General features: G+C 37.4%; 1 protein-coding gene across 1 annotated transcript in view; it reads right to left on the bottom strand.

The window, feature by feature from the left end:
* The window catches only part of Brinp1 (BMP/retinoic acid inducible neural specific 1), a 136,566-nt gene that overhangs the window by 46,855 nt on the left and 65,148 nt on the right, over positions 1-24,563 (bottom strand). The window contains exons 3-4 of the mRNA XM_035438960.1: positions 16,217-16,386; positions 12,942-13,047 (exon numbers count right to left, since the gene is read on the bottom strand). Of these exons, the coding sequence (XP_035294851.1) occupies positions 12,942-13,047; positions 16,217-16,386 (276 nt within the window). The remainder of the gene's footprint in view (positions 1-12,941; positions 13,048-16,216; positions 16,387-24,563) is intronic.

Here is a 24,563-nt window from a genome sequence, read left to right as displayed (position 1 = left end):
GCCACTGCTAATGATACAAGAGTAGTTCTGATTAGGATTCACTCCTTGCATCTTTGTGGTGTCAATGAAGACTTATCCCAACACTGATCACAAGAGATGTCACAGGGAACAAGCACTTGATGTAGTTTCCTAGGATCATAAGAGCACATGGAGTGATAAGATGTCCTTTTGACAAGGACATTTCCCTTGAAGCCCTGATAGAGCCTTCTGATTATTAAGCATTCCACAAGTAAAATAAAGGACATTTAGAGCCCAGGGGACAATGAATGAATATTCCCCCTTAGGTTCATATGTTTGAATACTTGGTCCCCAATTGATGGAATTCTTTAGAAGGATTAAGAGCTATTGGCTTACTGGAGGAGGTATGTCACTGCAGGTGACTTTGAAGTTCCAAAAGACTTATGCCATTTCCAGTATTTCTCTTTGGATCATCACATGAGCTTTCCAGCTATTTCTGCCACAATACTTTTGTTCTACCACTATGGACTCTAACTTTCAGAAAATGGAAGTCCATTTTAAAACTTACTTTTATAATATTTTGTGATGGTGTATTATCAAAGGAATAGAAAAGTAAATAACAATGAAGCTGGTACCAGAGAGTGAGCTATGGCTGGGACAGGTCTGACCATGACATTTTTGGAGAAATGTGGACTTAAAGACATTAAACCAGGGCATCAGTTGAATGGTGTAAGCAGGGCTTAAAAGACCATCTTCGCAGAAGCTTGGTGGAGAGTAGAACTGAGAGAGTGGAGGCCCAGTTCAAGTGATTTCAGATGAGAACAATATTAGCAACTGGGCTAGAGGCCCATTGTTGTGATATTTTGGTAAAAAAGTGGCAGTTTTCCATCCTTGTCCTAAACATTCACCCAAGGCTTAATTGAAAAGTAATAGACTAATTTCTTTATTTTTGACAGTATCATGTTCTTCATTTCCTCATTTCTATAGTGAGGAGAATGATACTTAGTGACTAGTTTGTGGTGCAGATAACTGGTCTAAGAAGGAGAAACACAGCATCTTTGAAGAAACAGCACCATAACAAATAGTCTGATTTTAAAAATATTTTTCCTATAAATTTGACTGTTATTAAAAGGATGAGTTTTCATATAACAGTGGTATTTTCATTATTATGTACAACAGAATATGTATTGAGGACACACACATACATATATATATATATATACATATATATATATATATATATATATATATATATCATATTTCTAATTGGTATTTGGCAACAGCTAAGCAAATGCACCATTGAGGAGGCAAAGATAAGTAAAGCAAAAGCATAGGTCAGATGCGTTCACAGGAAGTACATGTGGAATAGAGGTTCAAAGGCTGCCCTAATATGTCTGACACCATTTAATATGTCAAATGATGATGAAGTACATTTTTGTTTTCTCAGCCCAAACCTTTTCTTGAATCAAACTTTTGTATAATGGCAATAAACAGAATCCCAATTATATAATGGGAAGCAAATGAAGCAACATGTCTTTCTCTGAAGAGGCAGCAGAATTACACAGCATAGCAGTGCTAGAGGAAAGGAGAGACCTCTTTAAGAATACTGTTTATTAGACAAATCTCTGTGATGTGAAAGTATGTATGGGAATCCTAGGCATGGAAAAGTTTTAAATGGGAGGAGGAATAAAATAAAAGGGTTATGAAAGGGTTACATAAAACTTACTGTTGTGTAAACACATCAAAAAGTAGAAGTAAAAAGCAAACAAAAATTTGAACAGAAGTACCATTCAAGGGTGGATAATGCTGCTTCCAAAATCAGAATTTAAAATAAATGTCCCAGTGCCAGGTGTAGGATGTATCCCCACAAATTTTTTGGCAGGGCATTGCCTTTGTTTGAGGTTCCCCCCCAGAACTGGATAATAGAACCCTATCTCTGAACACCACACACACACACACACACACACACACACACACACACACACACACACACACACGTAGTGCAGTGCTCGTATCCCTCAGATAACAAAAAGGTCATATGATTAAAGATAATTCGTTATAACATGCTAAAAAACAGAATAATTGTGGAATAATTGACCTGTTCATTCAGTCATCCTTTCATTATTAATTCAGCCAAATCTTGTTTTCTGAGCAATACTTATAGCGACTCCATAGTTTGACTTGGAATGGATGAGAGAGATTGTTTTCCTACAGTAGCAATGTAAATGTTTTAATAGGGAGTCATATTAGCAACAAATTTTTATGACAAAATTTCCAAGGAAGCATCGAAGGGCTAGAAAGGGGAAACATCAGCATTTGATGCAGCTTTGAGAAGACTACACTCACTGCAGCAATGTGATGGGTCATCAAGTGTGATCAGAAGCTAGAAGAGCTGCCTGGCAATCATCAAAATGATCCAGCCTCACAAACTGTGACCTTCAGCCCCTCTCCCATCCATCTTCCTTTATTACAAGTGGAAGAAGCTAATAACTGCACTCCATTTTCACTGGAACTTAAAGTAGAATATGCCATTGTGTCTAAGATGCCATTCATCACAAAACATACCATTGCTTTATGTACACTATGCAAAGAATTTCTTGTCAAATAAACTGACAAATCATCAGTTATAAGCAGCAATCCAATTGCAGAGATAATGTAATCTGAAATCATGTAACTTAAATCCTATGAAGAGTAATCAAGAAGTCCAACAAAATATTGTCCATTTCACATCTTTTAATTCTGCCACACCAGAAGCCATTTTCTCCTTTTCCTCAATTCAGAGTGGACAGAATCATCCATCTATGTTAGATGATTCCAGTTATACACAAAATGCCAGTTACTCTTGAATGCTCAACTTTGATCCTGCAATTACTTCCTCATGCCTAGAGCATCAGTCTTTCCTGGTCTATAGAATAATCCCCATAGTCAAATAAAGGATTTTTTGATTCTACATTAAAGAAGGATAAAAATATTTACGTGACACCACAGTCCAGGATACTGCAGTGCTCAACACAATAGTACTGTGTGATTCACACAAGAATTCCTCATACTCTGAATCTCACTATGCAAATGCAAGGAAACATTTCTCCTCCAGATCCCAAACACTTCACTGTTGCTCCATCCAATATTCATTTTTTCTCCTCTTCAGTCTTATATCAGCATCATTTTCCATATTACAACACTATGTTGTTTTTTTTTTTTAATCTACTAGTTTCTGGTGTGTGTATGTGTGCCTATGGGTACACGCATGTTTGACCATGGAGGCAAATATGGAGGCCTGAGTTTGAAGTTAGGATGTCTTCCTTAATTCTATTACCATCTAATATTTTTAAAGAAGGGGCCACTTATTTAACTTGGAATTTACTATTTCAACTAGAAGAAGGGCTAGCCAAGGTGTTCTGTTTATCTATGTGCCTCCAGAGTTCATGTCCTCAACTTTGTACACTTACCCATTGAGCATCTGTCAAAAACATTCCATACTTGGCTTTGTAATAATAAAATCTATGATTTCTGCCTTCCTGAATAGCTACTACTTTAGTCTCTCTCTCTCTCTCTCTCTCTCTCTCTCTCTCTCTCTCTCTCTCTCTCTCTCATCTCCATCTGTGTTTGCACATGGGAGTTTTCACCCAGTTTTGTTTGTTTCTCCTCATATAAGATCTCTCAATAGCCTGGAATTTGTGTAATACACTAGGTCAACTGGTGAAGTGAAACTCATATTTCCCCCTGTGCTCACCTCCAAACATTAGAAACTATCAGCATGTGACATGTATCCACATTTTCCCTTTTATATAGATTCTGGAGATTGAGCTCAGATCCTTGTGCTTACAAAGCAAGCTGTTCTTCCCCTGAGCAATATCACTCAGCCCACATTTTCCCTTGTATTGTTGCTTCTTCTTCTCTTATTTTTCATCTTCCTCCTTCTTCATCATCATAGCTAACCATCCCAACCTATGTTACATTCTCTGTGACTCAATGACTGTTTTATTTTTTTAATAGTTACACGCTCTCGCAATGTAGCCTTGTCCAATTTCAGTCTTTCTATATTAACTGATTCCTTAGCTTTCTTCTCTGACATTCTAAATACTGTCAATCTTAATTTGTTTACTTAATAAATACATCAACTTTTGGTTCAAACTAAATTCTTCATATCTTACTAAAAATATCCCAAATACAGACTTCTCATATCAAAAAAGTAGCAATACTATTGCAAGCCCTTGTTCTGAACTTGGAGGTTACCTTTGATTTCTTTTTTTCTTTTGTAACTTTTTTCTACCCTGTTTCCAAATATTGTCATCATTATGTTTAAAAATATATCCATGAATCTTTCAACTACTCACTTCATTGTAACTATCACACATACACACTATCTTCTCATACATTAATAAGTAAACTAACATTGAGGTTCATACTTTCATTTTGAACAGTCTCTTCTATCCAATTGGCATAGTGAACCATTTAAACTACAAACAAGATCAAGTTACTTTGCCTAAATTTGGACTGGTTTCTCAGTTTATCCACATAAAGTTTAAACTGAAATCACTTCTTTGGTCTACATTCTGCAAAAACTGTTCCTTTCTGTTGCCTGAGTGTGAAGAAATGACATTCTTTGTTTATATATTATTGTCTGCTTCCATTCGATCCACACACTTAGCATAAGCTCTAAAATGACACACAAAACTTATTCACTGTTTTCTGTCCAGTTCTTGAAGCTGTATTTGACATATAGTGGATGTTCAATTAAAACTGTTAAATGAACACTTGAATTTCTGAATAGATAAAATTCAACACCATCCACAGCTTTCAGAAAAATATTCTGTCTGCATCCATTTCCATATTATCGAGCTACTGAGGCAGAGTGCTTTTATCTTTATACTTCACCAGATGGTAACTACATTAAATTACATGACCACGTTGGCAAAACATGTGAATGGCTTCTTGAGGAGAGAATGACAAAATAAGAAGTTATCATTATACCATTATTGTTATTACTGGTAGTTTGGTAGTTGCTGCTATGACTACTAATAGCCTCTGATTTTCTCATCATATTTTCAATGATTTTTCATCTCTGGAATCAACCCTCTTCTATTTTTGTTTTCAGCCCAGTCTCTTCTTACTCTGTTTTGGTAAACATTTTATGTTACACCACATGGAGTGCAAGGGCATTCAAGTGTACATTTCATCTTCAGGCTTCCCAAGTCAACCTCTGAGGTCTCTTCCATCCCAGCCTTATTCAAAGGTGTGGGGAGACAGAGAAAAGATTATAGAACTACATTATTTTAAAGAGGAACCAATGAGGTCAGGATGTCTAAGTAAAAATTCCAACTCAAGTCCTTATTGAGCAAGCTCAGTGAAGCTTAGTTTTTTCACCTGCAAAAAAGGATATTATTTGTATCTTTGTGTGAGAAACATGTGAAGACCAAAAGCCATAAATAATAAAACAAATAAACTATTAATTAAACATATCAAAAAGAAAACATTATTTTTTACAAAAATATTTTGGTACAGTCCCTGAATCACTGAATTCATGGTAACTATTGTTACTACTTTCTAATCTATTCTCAGTCCACATGATCTGACTCTGACAGGACTGAACTCTCTTCTGTGGCTCCACTCTACTTGCAATTTCTCTTTGCAGATGTGTCAAGATAGAGTGAACTATTAAATAAGTGTTGAATAGATGCATAATGTATATATAGAAATGCATACATATAAATAATGTGTGCTTAACTCTATGGATTTTTAAAACAAACACATCCAGGTACAGCTAGGTAGTCCAAGGAATACATTACAAGTGGCCCAGGAACTTTATTCATTCTTTTTTTAGTCACTGTACCATTTGTCTTCCCTAAAGTTTACAGGCTTTCTTTGATATTTAAAACTATTCATCATGCTCACATTTTGTGTCTGTCTTATTTTCCTTTCAGTGTTAAATTTGTGGGATGTTCCCATACTGCTATATGAAACATTAGTATTTTCCTTCTCATTGCTCTATGGGGGCTTGTACTATGAATGTATTTATTTTCTTTTAGATGGACATACATTTTAATGGTTTCCATTTTCTGATATTTTTAAATGAATTTGTTGTGAAATTCATGACTTTCTGTAAACTTGGACACATTTCTCTTGGCAAATACCTATGAGTTGAAATTTCCGGGTCACAGCCAAAGGACATATGCAATGTTTAGTACATATTATAAAGAGTTTTCCAAAATGGTTGCAACTAATTTATACTTCCCCTGGCAATGTGTGTAAGTACCCATGCCTTAAGTTCTCATTTATTGATACTGTCAGTCTTTTTCATTTGTGTTATGGTGTGTTATTCACTGGTATTAAATGGTGGTTTTTCACCGACATTTTTCTGATACATTGAGTGTATTTCCAGATGCTTCACATCTAGATATTCTTGCTTTTGAAATCATTGGATATGTTTTTTTTTTCCATTTTCTTATCCTGCCAGGCTAACTTCCTTATTCTAATATCATATGGATGTTCTTCATACACTTTTATAAGAATTTTTTAATGTGTTGTGTTGTTAACACTTATATTCTATTAATGTATACTCTATAAAAAGAGTTTGACACTAATGTGTTCAAGTTTCAGTCTTTCTCTTTTTACTGAGCATTTCTAGATCATTGGATGGAAATTTATTCAAATGTCATGACATAGTCTTCTGTCTTGTCAAATCTCCTTTGATTCCCTTTAGTACCTTTTGCTATGACTCCTTCCCCTGGACAGACAATATGAACAATCATTTTCCCCCCTAAGTTCCCATAATGGTATATATTACTTTCACTCTTCCTATTACAGTACATAATACCTTGAATCATAGATGTTTGTCTGTCCATCTTCTCTGTAGCAACCCACATCCCATTGACACAATTATCTAAATGCTTCAGTGTCTTGTTATTGAACCTGAATCATAATGTCTCCTAAGAAACTCTAGAATTGGTCTATTTCTCCATGTCATTTTCTGAATGAACTTAATGGCCTCAACTGTCTCATATCTCATCTCCCCTGCTCTGCCCATACAGAGAAACAATGACCTTCCAAAGTATGACTCTCTTCATGCAATACTTCTTTGAAAACTTTTCCAGGATATCTACCTTTCTTAAATTTAGATTCAGTTCATTAGTGTGCACAGAAACTGCATAGACGTTGAAATCTGAGTTTTCCTCACCACTGAGCCTTCTGTCTTAATCTCATAAGACTTTAATTTCCTTGAGTGCTTCTTCATAAAGACTCCTCTGTCAGCTTCTGTATCTGTTACCTGCCTTCCCACTTATCCTTCAGGTCTCATGCTGTGCATAATTCTCACAGGAATAATCCTCCACAAACTCCAATAATCTGATACCAAGTAACAGCACCCATAATCTTCTCTGATAAAATCTACTATAATTATTAGTGGTATTTTTGCCATCTCTGTGAAACCTACATGTTTCCTTAAAGTGGAACCCATGTTACTCTTGATCTCCATTCTATCATTTTGCTTATCTTACTACTGAAATATATTTAAAATAATGTGTATGTACATATGTGTATACACACATATATATAGCATAAGTTCATGCATCATATTTAATTATAGAACATATGTAGATACATATATACACATATATACATACAGAAGCTATGAATAAATTTAGAATCAGATGTAGATACATTGGCTTAACTACATCAGTGTTCATAAATGTAGTCTAATTTTAGATTTGAGCTACATTTTCAGTAAAGATTTGATTATTCATCATTTTACATAAGTCAAAACCAGCCTTTAGAAAAGACTTACTTAAAAATCTTCATTTCAGGGATCAGGAGCATGGAGGGGGTGGAATCAAAGTGGGGAGGGGAAGAGAAAAAGGGGAGGAGAACATGAGCGAAACAGGATGGTCAAGTTGGGGGAAGAATAGAGAGGGAGAGCAAGGAAGAGATCTTTATAGAGGGAGCCATTATGGGGTTAGAGAGAAACTTGGAAATAGGGGAAATACTAGGAATCTACAAGAATTAGCCCTGCTAAGACTCTAAGAAATAGTGTAGAGGGTGCCTGAACTGTCTTTCCCCTGTAATCAGTTTGATGACTAACTTAATTGTCATAATAGAATCTTCATCCAGTAACTGATGGAAGCAGATACAGAGATTTAAAGCTAAACACTGGACCAAGCTCCTGGAGTCCAGCCCAAGATAGGGCAGAGAGATAATATGAGCAATGGGGACAAGACCATGATGGGGAAACCCACAGAAACCACTGACCCAACCTTGGGGAGCTCACTGACTTTGTACTGACAGCTGGGGAACCTGCATAGGACTGAACTAGGTCCCCTGAATGTCGGTGTCAGTTGTGTGGCTTAGGCAGTTTATGGGGCCGTTGACAGTGACATGAATTGGCCATTTGGAGCCCTTTCCCTATGGAGGGATATTTTGCTCAGCCTAGATATGGTGGTGGTGTGGTGGGGGACTTGGAACTGCCTCAATGTGTGTCAGACTTTGTTGACTCCCTATGGGAGGCCTCATCCTCTGAGGAATGCATAGGAACGGGGGGTGGGGGGGAGGGATTTTTAAAGGAAATTTGGAGAACTGGAAGCTGTCCTCTAGCCTCCATGCATATGTGTACATTCCAACATGAACACATACTTGTTAAGGTAGAAGGTCTGTGGGATATAAAACAATGGTAGAAAACTTGCCAAGTCACATAACCAAAGGATGCACAATCATACCACAAGGACATTTGCTCAGCTATGTTCATAGCATCATGATTTGTAATAGCCAGAATCTGCAAATAACCTAGATACCTGTCAACCAAAGAATGGATAAAGAAAATTTGGTACATTTACCCACGATAATATTACAGATTGAAACAAGGATATCATAAATTTGCAGGCAAATGGATGGAACTAGAAAAACATCCCAAGTGAGTGACATAACCCAGACCCAGAAAGACACACAGGGTATATACTCACTCATAAGTCAATATTAGATGCAGTGATAACCAGTCTACAATCCACAACCTCAGAGAAGCTACGTAAAAAAGGGGGACCCTAGGAGAGACACACATGGAGGGACCCAGGAAGGGAAAATAGTTAAGATCTGCCTCCTAGGTAAACTGGGAAGGATATGAAAGGGAGGAGACAGGGGATGGGAACATGAGGTCAAAAAGACTTAATTGTGAGAGGGACTGAAGGGGAAAGCAATAAAATAGATATATTGATAGAGGAAGTCATAATGGTGTTAGGGAGAAACCTGGTGCTAGAGAAATTCTTAGGAATCCACAAGGATGACCCTTGATAAGACCCCTAGCAATAATGGATAGCTGTAGGAAAGGTCCTTTCCATTTAATCAGATTAGTGACTACCCTAATTGTCATCATAGAACCTATATTCAGTAAATAATGGAAGCAGACCCAAGGCCAAGCACTAGGTTGAGCTCCTGGAATTCAGTTGAAGAGGGAGAAGAAGGATTATATGAACAAGGGGGGAGGTGGGTGTGGGTCAAGAACATGATGGGGAAATCACAGAGAGAGTTAACCCAAGGTAAAGGGAACTCATGCACTAAGAACTGACAGCTAGGGTACCTGCATGGGACCCAAATTAGACCTTGTGAATGTGGATGAAAGTTATCAGACTTGATCTCTTGATGGGAGGTAGACTGGCAGTGTCACCAGGACCTATAACAGGGACAAGATCTGTTTTTTTTTTTGAGCCTACTCCCTATTGTTGATTACATTGCTCAGCCTTGATACCAAGGGGGAGGGACTTGACCCTGACTCAACTTGATATGCCAGACTTTGTTGACTTCACAAGGAAGTCCTTATCTGCTCTGAGGAGTGGTGGGAGGATAGGAGGCAAGGAGAGTGGGGGGCGGGGCAGGGGAGGGAGTAGGAGGTTGGTGAAGAGGAAGGAGTGGGAACTGGGGTTGGTATGTAAAATGAAAAATATTTTTAATAAATAAAAATAAATTAAAAAATCAGAACAAAACCCTACCAAGAAAAAGAGAGCAATCATGCCCATGTTTTAAAAAAATGCAAAATATAAGGCAAAAAATTTGGATTTTTAATTTTATTAAAACAGATACTCTTTATTTGCATTATAATATTTATTCGTGGATGTGTGAGGCCACCTTCACTGTCAATTTGATAAAGTGGGCAGAGGAACATTTATTTAAGAATTACACCCATCACATTGACCTATAGACATATTTATGGGGAATTTTCTTGACTGATGATTGGTATAGGAGGGCCTAACCCATTGTGGGCATGCCATCCCTAGGCAGGTAAGCATGGAATGCTATATAAGAAAGTTAGCTGAAGAAGAGCAAGAACACCAGGCAGTAAGCAGCCCTCCTTCATGGGCTCTGTTCTCGTTCTTGCCTTTGAATTCCCTAGGGCATTGTGACCTGGGATCTGTGAAAGGAAACAAATCCTTTCTTCTCTAAAAACAAACAGACAAACAAACAAAAACATCAACTAAGTAATGCTTATCTAATCTTTATAAAATTATAGAATTTCTACCACATAACTTCTTGTAACACTTCACTAAAAGGAAACTACCACATCAGCAAGTGGCCCATTCTGTATTTGGGGAGGAATGTGCCTCAAGCATGCATTTGGGAGCTGAGTGTAGTATTCAATTATTAGCATGTATATCATTGGCCTGAAGTTCCAGTTCTGATTCTTTAGGATCAGAAAAAGAAGAAAGGTTCATATTACAATGAGGTAAAACCAGTATACTCTTATTTTCCTCCCAGTAATCAAGTCTAGCATATTTTTTCTAAGTCAGTGCTTCAAGTATCTGCATCTAGATCCTTTGTGCCTCAAGTAAAACTTTGTTCTAATTACTGGAGACCTTTCTCCAGACATGCCTGTTTCTCCACATCATTTTTAATTGGATATACATTCATATGGATATATCCTTCAGCTCACCTCTGACCAATCCAGAGGAGAACAGGTCTGCCAAGTTATCCCTTTGTGAAGAGCATATTTCTAGTAATGACACCCATAGAAGTCCCAGATTTTATAAGGCAGGATTTTATACAAAGAGGGAAGAAATTTAAAATTTTAAATGAAGCTCCATACATAGTTTTAAAAAAAATGTGAGGGCATAGGTGAAAAAAAAAAAAACATAGAAACTTAAGCTTTACTACATTCACAGTAAATTAGACTCTAAGTGTTATGAAAACTTCAAACTTTTCCTTGGTAGTAACATATGATTTGTCTTACTAAGTTTATTACAATTGTAAGTTATAGTGTACCCTCAGCATGTACAACAATTGATAAAACACTCACTTGCATCCAGTCACCTGGATTAAAATCTTGAGTTTCATTCAAAAGATTTGCTGCAGGTATCACAGGAACTACTATGGTGAAAATTCTAGTATACCCATGGCATATGGGCTATGCCTTTTGGCCATTTTCTTTTATCAAATCATCATACTTACTATTTTATCTACTAAAGACAGTAATTTGATTTTTTTCTAAGCATCTAAGATAGTGTATGTGTCTGTTTAAAGATTAAATCATCACATTGGCATGGCTTTTCTAGAATATATTCATTGAGGATTCCCAGTGAAACTATTATACCCTGCTTACACTATTTCCCAATCATTGTCAATAACAAGTATGTGACTAACAGAATTTTCAAGAAACCAGAACACAAAAAAGAAGTCTTGTTAGGCTCTGCTAAGCTCCGTGCCTGCCAGTTTCAACCCAAGTTCTTCCCACTGACATTCAAAATCATCTTTATCATATAGTTTTTGAGAAGGTCGCGGTTTTTGTCTTGACAAGGTTAAAGCATACCATACTTTTCTGACTATCAAATTAGTATTTGATCATTGAAGGAAACTTGAAAAGGCAACTAGAAGCTTAAAATAGTATGTAACTTCACTCTCCCAAAGTAACCTCTTTTGACATTTCAGCATTTCCTTACAGGACTAATTTTCTTCTTTTATATTGTTAAACTTGGTCATATTGATAAGAAATCTTGCAATTGTTAATTAATGCCAAATCATTTTTTCTTATTCTAGAAAATTCTTTATAAATAACATTTCACTACTGGCCTAATAGTACATTTTACAGATGGGACATAGTTCACTTATACTCTAAATGTGAAAATAAAGGTGGTTATATAATTTTTAAAATATACAGAAAAAGGAAAGAGAAGGTGTAATGTTGCAGTTGTATTATATTCTCAAAACATAAAAGAAATTACATATACATATTTTGTTATTTGGCCAACATTAACTGTGCTATAATCCTTACATAGCTTTCTACCTAAAATCTTTCCTCTCTAGGATATGAATTAAAAACAATAAATTTACTCTTCTTTAACATAAGCAGAATGAACAGAAACATTTAAAAAACTCAAAGTATTAATTCCTGTAATGGTAATGGTATTATAGGTCATTTCAGAATATATTTTTCTACATACAGCCAGTATTAAACACTGTTGGTTATTAACTATGTAAAAAATGTGCATGTATGTGTTAATTTAAAACTATAGATGATGAGCAAATACAGGAAGAAATTACCATAAATCACAAATTCTATAAAATATTCTTTTTTTTGAGGTTTAAACATCTCTTTCTAAATCACACTAGGAATCAAATTAATAAGGAAGAAATATTGATGGTAAGATATGAAACTTTAATATATAGTAGGCTGAGGCATCAGGCATCTATAAATAATAATGTTTAGACATTTTTATCAAAATAATCACATAGAGTTCACATTCTCATATATTTTATTTGAAAACTAATTAATAACCATGAGCTTAAAGCTCTGTATATGTTAAAATCTGTGTATCACATCACAGCTGTCTGATTTCCATATTTCATTTTTTCTTTGTTTTCTGCCTCTCAGGTGTAGACTCACTCCTTAGGATCTGCTATAAACCAGATCCCCTTCCCTCTTCTCGATGTGCCTCATTCTTCCTGGTGGTCTCTGGAACTATTATCATCTGCCCACCTCCAGTGCTGCCCCTGTTGCATCAGTTTCCTACCTTGAAGGTGCAGTTTGCTTTCCGTGCTTTGCAGAAGGACGGAACTCACAGAGTCCAGATTGTCATAGCTGTTACAGCCCAGAGGCCCAGTGCGTGTCTCTGTGACCTAGAGTGGACATTAAGTGAGAAAAGTGTGAGACTGGAGAACTGGTTTATAGCAGATCCTAAGGAGTGATTCCACACCTGAGATGTCTGCTGAATACTTGGTCCGTGACTCAAACTGTGTGTGGGTCTGACTAAGCAGACTGCACAGCCAGCATCATCAAACACACAGACTGAATCCATAATGTCAGCTATCCCCACCAGCTCTCACTTCACAAGGACACACTGAGTTTTATATGAGCAAATACATTAAAACACAATGGTACAATTCCAAAGGCCAGTATTCAGGATCAGAAAACAACAACAACAACAACAAAAAAAACCCAACTATCATTAGTTCCAAGCTAGGGCATTTTATTTGCTGTATGACATAAGGAAGCCACTTAACTCCTCTAAGTGTCAGCAAGCTCAAACTATCAATGTCTTCCAGGGAGAATGTGGGACACATGTGAAGACTCTAAGTGCTGGCACAATGAGTGTTCAGAAATTGCCAGCTGATTACAAAATGCCTCTGTAAATTGCAATGAGTACATAGGCACTATTATTGGGCAAGAACAATACCATTGTCTCCATTTTTATAAAGAAGATTCAGCAATAACTACAACCAGTGTCACTGTGGGGTTCAAAAAAATCAGGATTCTATTGTGTATTCTGTACTTGTGACTTTGTTTTCCAAGATTCAAGGTGGTGACAAAAAGGGTTATCTATTTAAAATAACCTTGGAATTAAGGGTTTAGTATATAAAGGCTCCTTCATCCCTTTACTCCCCATTCTTTGAAGCTGTGTTAAAGTTTTCATTCAACTGTAAAGGTACAGACAGCCTCCACTGAAGGCAAAGCTAACTTGAAGAAATGCCAGTACATAACTTCTCTGTCATTTTCTACCTGTGTAGTCTTGGCTGGTATCTTTCCCTCTCTTAACCTCAAGTTCCCCTTCTGTGTAAAGTTAGCAATGCTCTTCCACAAGGTAAAGAGATTATACATTAAAATTATCATCATCATCATACTTACTATTATCATTATTAGTATGTGCACCTGTAAACTTGTGCATGTTTTGTGAGTGAGATGATACATCCCTGAGAATGTTTACAGTAGACAGAGGGCAACTTTGTGGAGTTTGTTCTCTCCTTCCACATTTATGTGTGTAGAGTGAATAGAACTCAGGTCACCAGTAAGCACCTTTAGTAGTTGAGCCACCTTGCAGGACCAAGGGATCATAGTATTTATGTACTTAATATAAATCAATTAAAGACAATTGCATTTTCTAAAACAAAAATTCCTTATGTTCGTGACAAAGAATAGTGTACTTCTTATTGAGTAAGACTTAATACCACTAACTTATTTTAATTTAATTATCCTATCTTAATCAGAGGCTGCATTTCAAAAAAATCTGAAAATGAGGCAAATTGTAGTGTGCTGATACTTGAGACAATAGAAAGAAAAGGCGAAAAACCTGCTGGGGCCAAATTGAATGCAGAAGCCAGGGTTAGTGTAAAAAGGGCTCATCTAGAGGCTTCTGAGCAATTTGTCTGAGAAATCCCTGCTCAAGAGGAAGGCTGTACATTCCAGGATGCACAGAAAAGGATTATGCCCTGACAGCTCTTCAATATCTCAATTCTTCACCTCATCCAGGGGCAGAGAACCATTGGGTAATAATGAAAACTGGGCCTTTGCAGCTCCCAAATCTGATGGCTTCATAAAGATCTGTCTCTCAATGCCAAGATCCTTAGCAGCACAATCCCCCCACTCTAGGCAACTTTTTTGGATAAGCTGACCCTTTGTTTGTCAATCTGATTTATTTCTCTCCTTACAACCTTCCTCCTCAGTCATACCCTAGAAGGGTGTTCTTCTAGTGATTAATTTCTGATTCAAGCTGTGCAAATCTAACTGGACTTTTTCCTTCTGTCCCTTTTCCCTGGAGATGTTTTAGGGATTCTTAATATGAGGCAAGATCTACATTTTATTCAGAAGTTAGGGTGAAAACTCAGAAGCAAATTGCAGGCATAATGTAGTTTAAGAAAATTTAGGACAAGAGAAAAACTCCTCATACGAATTAATCCTTTATTTCAGGAATGTCCTCACATAGGCTCTTTATAGAGGTCATCTCTAAACTCACTGTACTGTAAATGAATACTAAATTTCCTGTACTCTAAGCCACCGACTTGAAAATCCAGTGCTTCTATGTCCAACATGCCTGCTTGACTTTGAATTAGTTAAAATTGAATCAACTAACAAATGTATTTATTTTTGTAGACATAGCCAAGGGCTCAATAATCACATGTGAATAAAGGCTAGTTCCTGACCAGCACAGACAAATATTTCCAGTATTTCACATCTCTGAAGGTTCTATTGGGAGGTGTTGGTGAAAAAGAGCATGGCTCAGTGAGCACTGTGCCCGGTTGTTCACTTGTGTAAATAAAGATTTATTTGAATACAATGACCCATACTTGTATATGCATTGTCCATGGCAGCTCTTGTGTGATTGCAGCAGACCTGAGAATGTAGCAATGAAAAGCCTGCAGATCTCAAATATTTATTACTGGCATATTGCAGAAAATATTTGCCGATTCCCAGGCTAGAGAGTAGTGCTTTAACTCCTATTAAGATAATCTCAAGATGAATATTTCTGAGCCAAATGCTTAAAACTGTGGACCTCAGTTTTATAATCAAGAAAATAGGTGGTGAGACTGGACAAAGAATTATAACTGTTGTAGTATCTGGTCATTAGGGTTGCATTAATCTTAGTCTTGTTATGTCTGTGAACTTGGACAAATTATTTTGCTCTTAGCCTCAGACTCTTCAATTTGAGTGGTGAGTGGATAGGCACACACACACACACACACACACACACACAGAGAGAGAGAGAGAGAGAGAGAGAGAGAGAGAGAGAGAGAGAGATTAATAGAAAACCAGCTATTTAACAGAGACTGATAGGTCTGTGAATAATTCTGCAACAGCCACAGCTAGAACATATTAATAAGACAGTACATAGGCTACTGTAATGAAGATACTCATTGTCAGAGATGATTTTGCAATACCCATGAAAGTGGTTGGATGGAGGAAAATGAGGTACATTGATTGATATAAAGCAAAGAGCTTTTTGTTATCTGCTCTCAGAATGTCTGTATCATGCTTCTGTTGATTTGAGAATCTAAGTGCACTCTTAAGCCATACCTTGATTGCTCCAGTTGATATCTGGATCTCATGGAGCCTTCTCATGGTGCCATCACGGTCGACAAAGTAGGATGATGCAAGCTGGTGTAAAGCTTCAACACTTTGAGTGGCATTCCCTGACTTTCGGTCAAGGCGACTTTTGTCCATGTACATGGTCAAAGCCTCCTCTCCTAAAGTGGAAAGGGAGAAAGATAAGATAGCTTGCAATAATTTCAGTGGAGCAGGGGGTGTTACAGAGCTTGGATGCTGAGAACAGGATTAATGTCCAACCAACCTGTCCAAATAACCTTCTACCTAGTAAAATCAAGGTCACAGGACAAAAGATCAAATTCAGAGTTTGCTGTAGATACCATGAGAGCAATGGCCATTGAAAAAGGTTCAGACACCAGAGTCCATCACCAAAGAAAATTGGACATACATCTCAAGAATTTTGTCTATCATAATAAAGTCTGCGACTTCTAAGAAAGGGAATGATGGATTTTGCATAGATAGTCTTTCCTTGTTCTTTTTTTCCTTCCTTTTTCTATGCTCTGTTCTTTTATCATCATTTCCTTGCATCCATACTTTATTTCTTCTCTAACTACCCCTATTAAACAGACAAGTGACATATTATAGATATATGAAGATAAGTATGTATTGGAAAAGAGAGGAAATAGATAGCTGAATACTTGGGTAGATATGGGAAGGGAGAGAGAGTGAGAGAGAACTATCTAAAGATAGTTCTTAGATGATTCATGAATGGGCAGAGGAATTAACAAATGAATGAAATATATCTTACAGAGATATAGATATGACTGTATAAATTCATAGTTTTTCTTCAATTAGTTTTCCTAGAAATTCATGTGTAGATTCATAAAACTATCAAGCTATAATGGTTTTGGGTATGCCTAACTAGATATTTCAGTGGAAGACTGTGAAGGATGATCTAAATGTGGCCAACAAGCAGACGTGCCTGCCACACTCCTGCCTCCATTCTCTGTTGATATAACATGATTATATTTCTTAATTTTTATGTTTCCCATGTAATCATTAGCAACAGAGGCAATTCTGAACAAAAAAGGACAAAAACAGAAAACACACTCTCCTTGGGATTATGAGCAAGAATAAATTAGGCAATGTGCAAAAGGTATTGAGAACTGCCTCTAGTTCACTTTGGCATTTGAAAATCAATTAGCATTGGGTTCTGACCCAATGTTAGACAATTTTCTAAAATTGTATAAAGCAAGCCATAAGTTCAGTCTTCAGCCACCATACAGAGAAAGTGACTGAAGGAATATGAGAGGTATGGAGGATGGGAACAAAGAGGAAAGAGATGATGGAAGAGTAGAAGAAGAAAAATGTAAGAATGAAGTGCAGACATAAAGGTGAGTCAGTAGGAGAGGCAAATTGATTTTTGAACTTGAAGGGAGACTGAACCACATAATGACCAGTCAAGGCCATATACTGAGAACTTGTCTCAAAACAAAGGAAGAAAAATTTAGAAAAACATGCAAACCAGACAAATAGAGAAATGTTAGAGAGAGGTTGGGGAAACAAAATGCAAATGGAGGGGACAGGTAAGAATACATATCATATTTCTTTTGTATATATGTTCATCAAAATTGCAGAATTTTTTAAAAAGAAAATAAAGTAAAATAATTACTACAAAGTGAGCTGGCTAATTAAAAGTAGTCATACTAGGCCTAGCGTGTCTTGATGTGAACTAGTTGTCACCCTCATGATTCAGATCCTTCATATGCAAAATAGTGATGCAAGCTGTACCTGCTTCATAGGGTTGTCATGATGATTAAGTCTACTCCAAGAAATGCTTAGATCCTGCATGACATATAGCAAATACTGTATTATTATTATTTCCAATGATTGGATAATTTCAGGTTGCCTATTATATAGTAGTTACCATTACCATATAATCAATAAAATATAATATTTAGAGAACAAAACCTCACAGTACATTCTGAGACATAAAACCTGGTATCTAGGACAATTGGAATGTTTCTAGAATACCGATGACTTTCTGAGTTGAAGAAAGAAAAAGAAATTTACTTTCAGGAGGAGTTTGCCCTCTTTTCCTCTGATATGTTTAGCTTTTAAAGTTTACCAAGCTTTCTAGGCCAGTTCTAATGCTAATTCCTCTTGCCAAGCCTGTATCTAGCATACCATTAGAACAAGTACAACCCCTAGAACTGCTTAGGAATTGTTTCCAAAGCTATCCTCTGAACCAAATAGATGAGATCATTTGCCTTCAACACATCCTAAACTATAAAATCTCCTCAACTCCTGTGCTGGGCATTTCCCTGTTTGAGGACTTTGACAGGAATAATAATGACAAACAAGCAAGACACAGTGTGATGTGGAATGACACAAAAAGTTTTAGTACAAAAATTTAACACTTCATGTTAGTAGTTCTCTTATTGAAACCATGTTGACTTGAGTAAGTTAGATTAAGTAAAATTGTACTATTAAATTGATTTCCATCCTTTTTTGTTTTTCTCTTTAAAATGTAGTCTTGAGAAATGTGTCTGGTTCATTATAGTTCTTGAAAAATTGATTAGGAGAGGGCTGGAGTGTAGCTCAGTGGAAAGTATTTGCTTAGTATCTACAAAGCCCTGGGTTTAAGTCACTGTCACCATCTCCCTAAAAGTATTTTATATTATAAAAAATACATGAAGAAAGCATGAAAAGAAAGGAAGGAGTAAGGAAAGGGATAGGAGGCATCAACAAGTGGTAGGGGTAAAAAAGAGAAGAAAAAAAAACAAAGAATGGGTGATTTACTTAGTTACTAGTGATTAAAGGCACAGGCCTGGGAACTAGAGTAGCCAGAGTTGAACTATTTAATACCTCAAGAAAATTTGAAATGGTTTATAAGGCTCACACTTGGGATTACATTCTGTTCCTATTATCTAGAGATGGATCTAGGAGACAGCAGCTTCAGATCATTTCCATATTAAAGATGAATCACAAAGGCATAGGGACAAGCATATAGGAATGGAACCAGCATGTAACACCTCTGTAGAAAACATGAGCCACATGTCCTGAGAACCTAGCCTCTCCAGCAAGTAAAACATGCCCCACTTTACTTCAATGTTGACATTGCTGATCTTCAAAATGAACCCTTTATACTTCACTGACAACAGCTCTGCTCTTTGAAATGTAACCCTGTTTGTCTCACTGTTGATTATCCTTCTCTGTCAAAAGAACCCACTTTGTCTCACCCTACTTTTCTCTCCTGGATAAAATTCACCCATTCCTCCTTGTCTGATAACATTAATCTTGTAATCTATCCCAAACTCTTTACCCTATCCATGCATGCCCACAATTATTTTTCTTTCTGCAACAAAGTACTTACCTTATTTTTTAGGGATTTCTGTTTTAACACTTTTTTCCCTTCACTAGAGCAGAAATGCTGTGAAATTGGAACTAGTTCCTTGTCATTCTCACTTAGCACAATGTGCGCACGTATTGTGCACTTAGCAAATAATGATAAAAATACACGTGAATAAATATGAAAGCATCCCAGATAAACAGTACTTATTTATTTACTTATCTATTTTAGCAGCCATACTGAAATCTCCCAGATGCAGGTGATCCAAGAATATACTGAGGTTCCAGTTATCTAGACTTGACTGAATTTCTAGCAAGATATGTAGATTTGCCTTTTCTGATGAATCTCCAATCCCCATAGGACAGTAGGAAATGCTACTTTCTCTCTGAATCTGAAAAGTTCCAGTTTAGAGATGATTTTACAACCAATCACATTCTGAGATTCAGGGACAGTGGGCAGTAGGGACAGGAAATGTGAATCACCCAATTCATCTTTCTAATGTTCCCAGTGCTTCTCCTAGGCTACAACAGAGAACAGATGTTCAGTTATCATTTGACAGGTAAATGGATGGGCAGAGGATAGGTGTGTGGACAGATGATTGGATAAATGGACGCATCGATAAATGGTTAGAGAAGTGTATGGTAAAGCAATTCTAGGAGTTACGGCCATGAGTCAGTGGAAATAAATATTCCACATGTCAGCTCAGGCTCTCTTAGGGGCCTATGGAACAGAAGGTGAAACAAGCCAGTTCCCTCTGGACTTAGAGCTGGCAGAAGCAAACCTTAGATCAAAAGGGGTTAATGGACTTCTTGCTGCATTATTAAGACTTAATATCATGTATATTAAGAGAATGTGCTGTTTGGAGCTGCATTCCCACTAGGGCATTTCTGCAAATTGCCTCTTCACCCACGTGGGCACAGTCTTCTAGTCCTTCAGCATCTTTGCCTCACTGTCTGCAGCATCTTTCCTTGGAGAGACAAAGCAAGACTCAGACACACAGAGTATAGAAAGAGCTGGGAATCTGTCCTTTTGCCTTTTCATCAGTGGAAAATACTGCTCTGGGGTTGGATGGAGGAGACTATACACGGGGATGTTGTGGCATCCTTCATCCTTTCTTTAGAAACCATATGATTTTATTAGCAAGCCTCTTCTCAGCCAAATGAAAGTTTTTGGATATGCAGTATAGGGAATACCAAGGATACTCACAAAGAAAACACAAATAGCCAAGGAAAATGAGCCCTTATACTCACGTCTAAAAAACGTATGAATGCAGTACATATATCCCCATTAAAATATAAGCTCACATGTGAGCTATATGCATCTTTCATACCTGTATGCATGTGATATAGATATACCCATGCATAGTCACTTATAGTCAGGCTGTGGGAGGCACCCACATCTGCCTGTTAAACAGGAGAGCATATATTCCATTCATGCATGTAACCTTAGTCAGGCACATCCCACAGATAACTAGCCTACAAGATGTTTTCTCTGCCTCAAACCATGATTTTCAGAGGGACTAAGGGAAACTATTACATGTAGTTCCAGACACAGATTTTGTCTCTAAATTACGCTCCATCAGATCATTCACATGATGTATTTTTGTGAATTTAACAATTTTCATTAAAATTTGAAGAGCAGTGGAAACAGCTAAGCTTTTGGGTCCCTCCCCTAGCTCAAATGCCTGCTTCCCACTCCCTGTCCTTCCTGTCTCTCTAAAGAGCTGAACGAATGCTCTTCCTGTCCTGTACATGACAGTTCAAGGCTCATCTTTTGTTATTTAATTATGCCCTTAGGAACTTACTTGACACCTCAAAAGGTTTATCAAAGCATTTCTTCTCTATGAATACAGTGCTCCTTGGGAGAAAAAAAAACTATAATAAATAATATTTTCTACCCTTCTGTCTGTAGAGATTGCAAAACGGATACCCCAACAAAAAAAGCGAGTTTTGGAATACCTCCCACTCTTCTAGTAAGTGACAGGATATGGCTTCAATCACAGATTCCCTGAATTACTTAACTCCATTAAATAATAACAGTCATGATACTGACAACAATTTGTTAGGTGCCAGTATGCTAAGAATTTTCTTCCCCTCAGCCATGGACCAGTGTTTGCTAAGGACTTTTAATACATCATTTTGTTTGTAATCTTCACAGTGTATCTTAAAAAGAACTATTATTATGACTAGGTACAAAGAGGAAACTGAGGCACAGAGAAATGAGTAGTTGCATAAGTGACACTAAGCTGATAAAAATTATGGTCAGAAGTAGAAACTTGGCATTCTTACTTTGGATCCTGTCCTTTACTTTACAAATCCTCCCAACTCCCCCACCCCAACCCCAACCCCAGTGAACTAGAAGGCCCTTGAGAAATACTTTTTCAAACATGAGCAAATGAGTGAATGAGTGAATGAATGAAATGGTGATATTTAAAGGACCTCACAGTTTCTAACTCACAGGATTTGATCAACAGTAAACCACTTTCTCCTCCTTGCTCAGGCCTGCCATAGTGAGGCTTTAGAGGATATTAAGGGACTGCTGTCCAACACCAGATTTCAATCCAATGCTTTGCATATTTTAAAGAGTTGTGTTGTAAAAACAGGAGAGGAATATGGCTCTGTGAATAATTTACCACCTTGCTTCAGAGAAATTAAAAATATATTTCATGGAGGAAAAGAAAATAGTCTTTTGTTACTTGGGATTTCCAGAGACTGAGACCAAAGCACGGCTTTTAATAGAAGATTCGAATTAGATGAAACTTTTTTTCCCAAGTGAAATGGGAGTTGGGAGTCAGTCACAGGGAAATGGAGAAGTGAACAGCATGCTCGGGAGAACTCACCTCATCTCATTTTGTAGTCAAGTATAATTCATACTAATGATTTCATATTGAAAGTCCTAATTAATTTAATAGCTGCTTAACATGAAACACAAATAAATGGTGATCAGTTGATTGTTGGCGATGGGGGATAGGTAGTTTCATGAGTAGCAAAGTTGGTTAAAGAGAAAATTGATACTCAATTTTAAAAATAATGCAGGCTTTATGACCAGGAAACCTTAAATTTTTACTTTGTTATGTTGCTTATTAGTGTAACTCCTCTGGGATGGATTTGTTATTTATAAAATAGAAGAAATATCAGGATTTAACTTGTAGTTTTGAGAAATACAGACATTATAAAATGTCTGCAGTACCAATTAGCTCAGGAGTTCCAGGCCCTTCCCATTCCTGGGGTCCATGGGATTTTCCCTTAGAGTCCTTCTTGTTTCCTAGTTTCTTTGGTGAAGAGGATTATATCCTTTGCTCTAAGCCTAAAATTCATATATGAGTGAGTACATGCCATGTTTGTCTTTTTTGACTGGGTTACCTTTACTCAGGATGGTTTCTTCTAGTTCCATCCATGTGCCTGCGAATTTCAAGATTCCATTGCTTTTTTCTGCTGAGTAGTACTCAATTGTATAAATGTACCACATTTTCTCTATCCACTCTTCAGCAGTCTCCTGTGCCAATTCATTCAAGGGTAAACCCCACTTTCTCTTCTAGAAGATTCAGTGTGGCTGGATTTATGTTGAGATCTTTGATCCATTTACACTTAAGTGTTGTGCATGGTGACAGATATGGATCTATCTGCAATCTTCTGCATATCCGAATCCAGTTGTGCCAGCAACACTTGTTGAAGATGCTATCTTTCTTCCACTATTTACATTTAGAATCTTTGTCAAAATAAGGTGTTCATAGGTGTGTGGTTTAATATCAGGGATTTCAATTCGATTCCATTGGTCTATAAGTCTATTTTTGTGCCAATATCAAGCTGTTTTGAGAACTATGGCTCTAAAATAGAGCTTGAAGTCAGGGATGGTGACGCCTCCAGAAGATCCTTTATTGTACAAAGTTGTTTTGGCTATCCTGGGTTTTTTGTTTTTCCATATAAAGTTGAGTATTATTCTTTCAAGGCCTGTGAAGAACTGTGTTGGGATTTTGATGGGGATTGCATTGAATCTGTAGATTGCTTTTTGCAAGATTGCCATTTTTACTATGTTGATTCTACCTATCCAAGAGCATGGGAGATCTTTCCATTTTCTGGTATCTTCTTTAATTTCTTTCTTTAAAGACACAAAGTTCTTACTGTACAGGTCTTTCACATTTTGGTTAGTGTTACCCCAAGATATTTTATGTTGCTTGTGGATATTTTGAAGGGTGAAGTTTCTCTGATTTCTTTCTCATTGGATGAGGGCAGGTAAGAGGGAGCTGCTAGAATGAGAGGAGGAGAAGAGGAGAGGAGAGGAGGAAATGGAGGAGCAGAAATATTGACTTGGGGAAAGAATAGAGGAGAGCAGGATGAGAGATACCATAATAGAGGCAGCCATTATAGGTCCGAGGAGAGATCTGGCACTAGGGAGATTTCCAGAGACCTACAAGGATGACACCAACTGACAATCTAGGCAATGTTGGAGAGGATACCCTAAATGCCCTTCCCCTATAATAAGACTGATGACTACTTTTTATGCTATCCTAGAGCCCTCATCCAGTGGCTGATAGAAGCAGAGGCAGACACCCACAGAAAAACACTGAACTGAACTCTGGAACTTAGATGGAGAGAGGGAGGAATAAAGATCAAAGGGGTCAGTACCAGGCTGGAGAAACCCACAGAAACAGCTGGCCTGAACAAGGGGCAGCACATGGACTCCAGACTGCTGTCTGTGAGGCCAGTACAGGACTGATCCAGACCCCTGAACACGAATGTCAATTAGGAGGCCTCTGCACTCTAGGGGGGCCCTGGTAGTGGATTAGCATTTTTTCCTGGTGTAAAAAGGGACATTGAGAGTCCATCCCATGTGAAGGGATGCACTCTCGGCCTGGACACATTGGGGAGAGCCTAGGCCCGGCCCAGGATGATGTGGTGGACTTTTTGGAGCCCCCATCGAGTGTCCTACCCTGCCTGGGGAGTGGAGGTTGGATGGGGTGTGGGGTAGGTGGGAGTAGGGGAGGAAGCATGTTCAGAGGGGAGGGAGAGGGAGAGGGAGAGGGGG

The sequence above is a fragment of the Cricetulus griseus genome, chromosome 2 (assembly GCF_003668045.3).
Source record: "Cricetulus griseus strain 17A/GY chromosome 2, alternate assembly CriGri-PICRH-1.0, whole genome shotgun sequence".
NCBI classification, from domain to species: domain Eukaryota; kingdom Metazoa; phylum Chordata; class Mammalia; order Rodentia; family Cricetidae; genus Cricetulus; species Cricetulus griseus.
The sequence above is the reverse complement of the archived record's forward strand: the minus strand, read 5'-3'. Positions and strand labels throughout refer to the sequence as shown.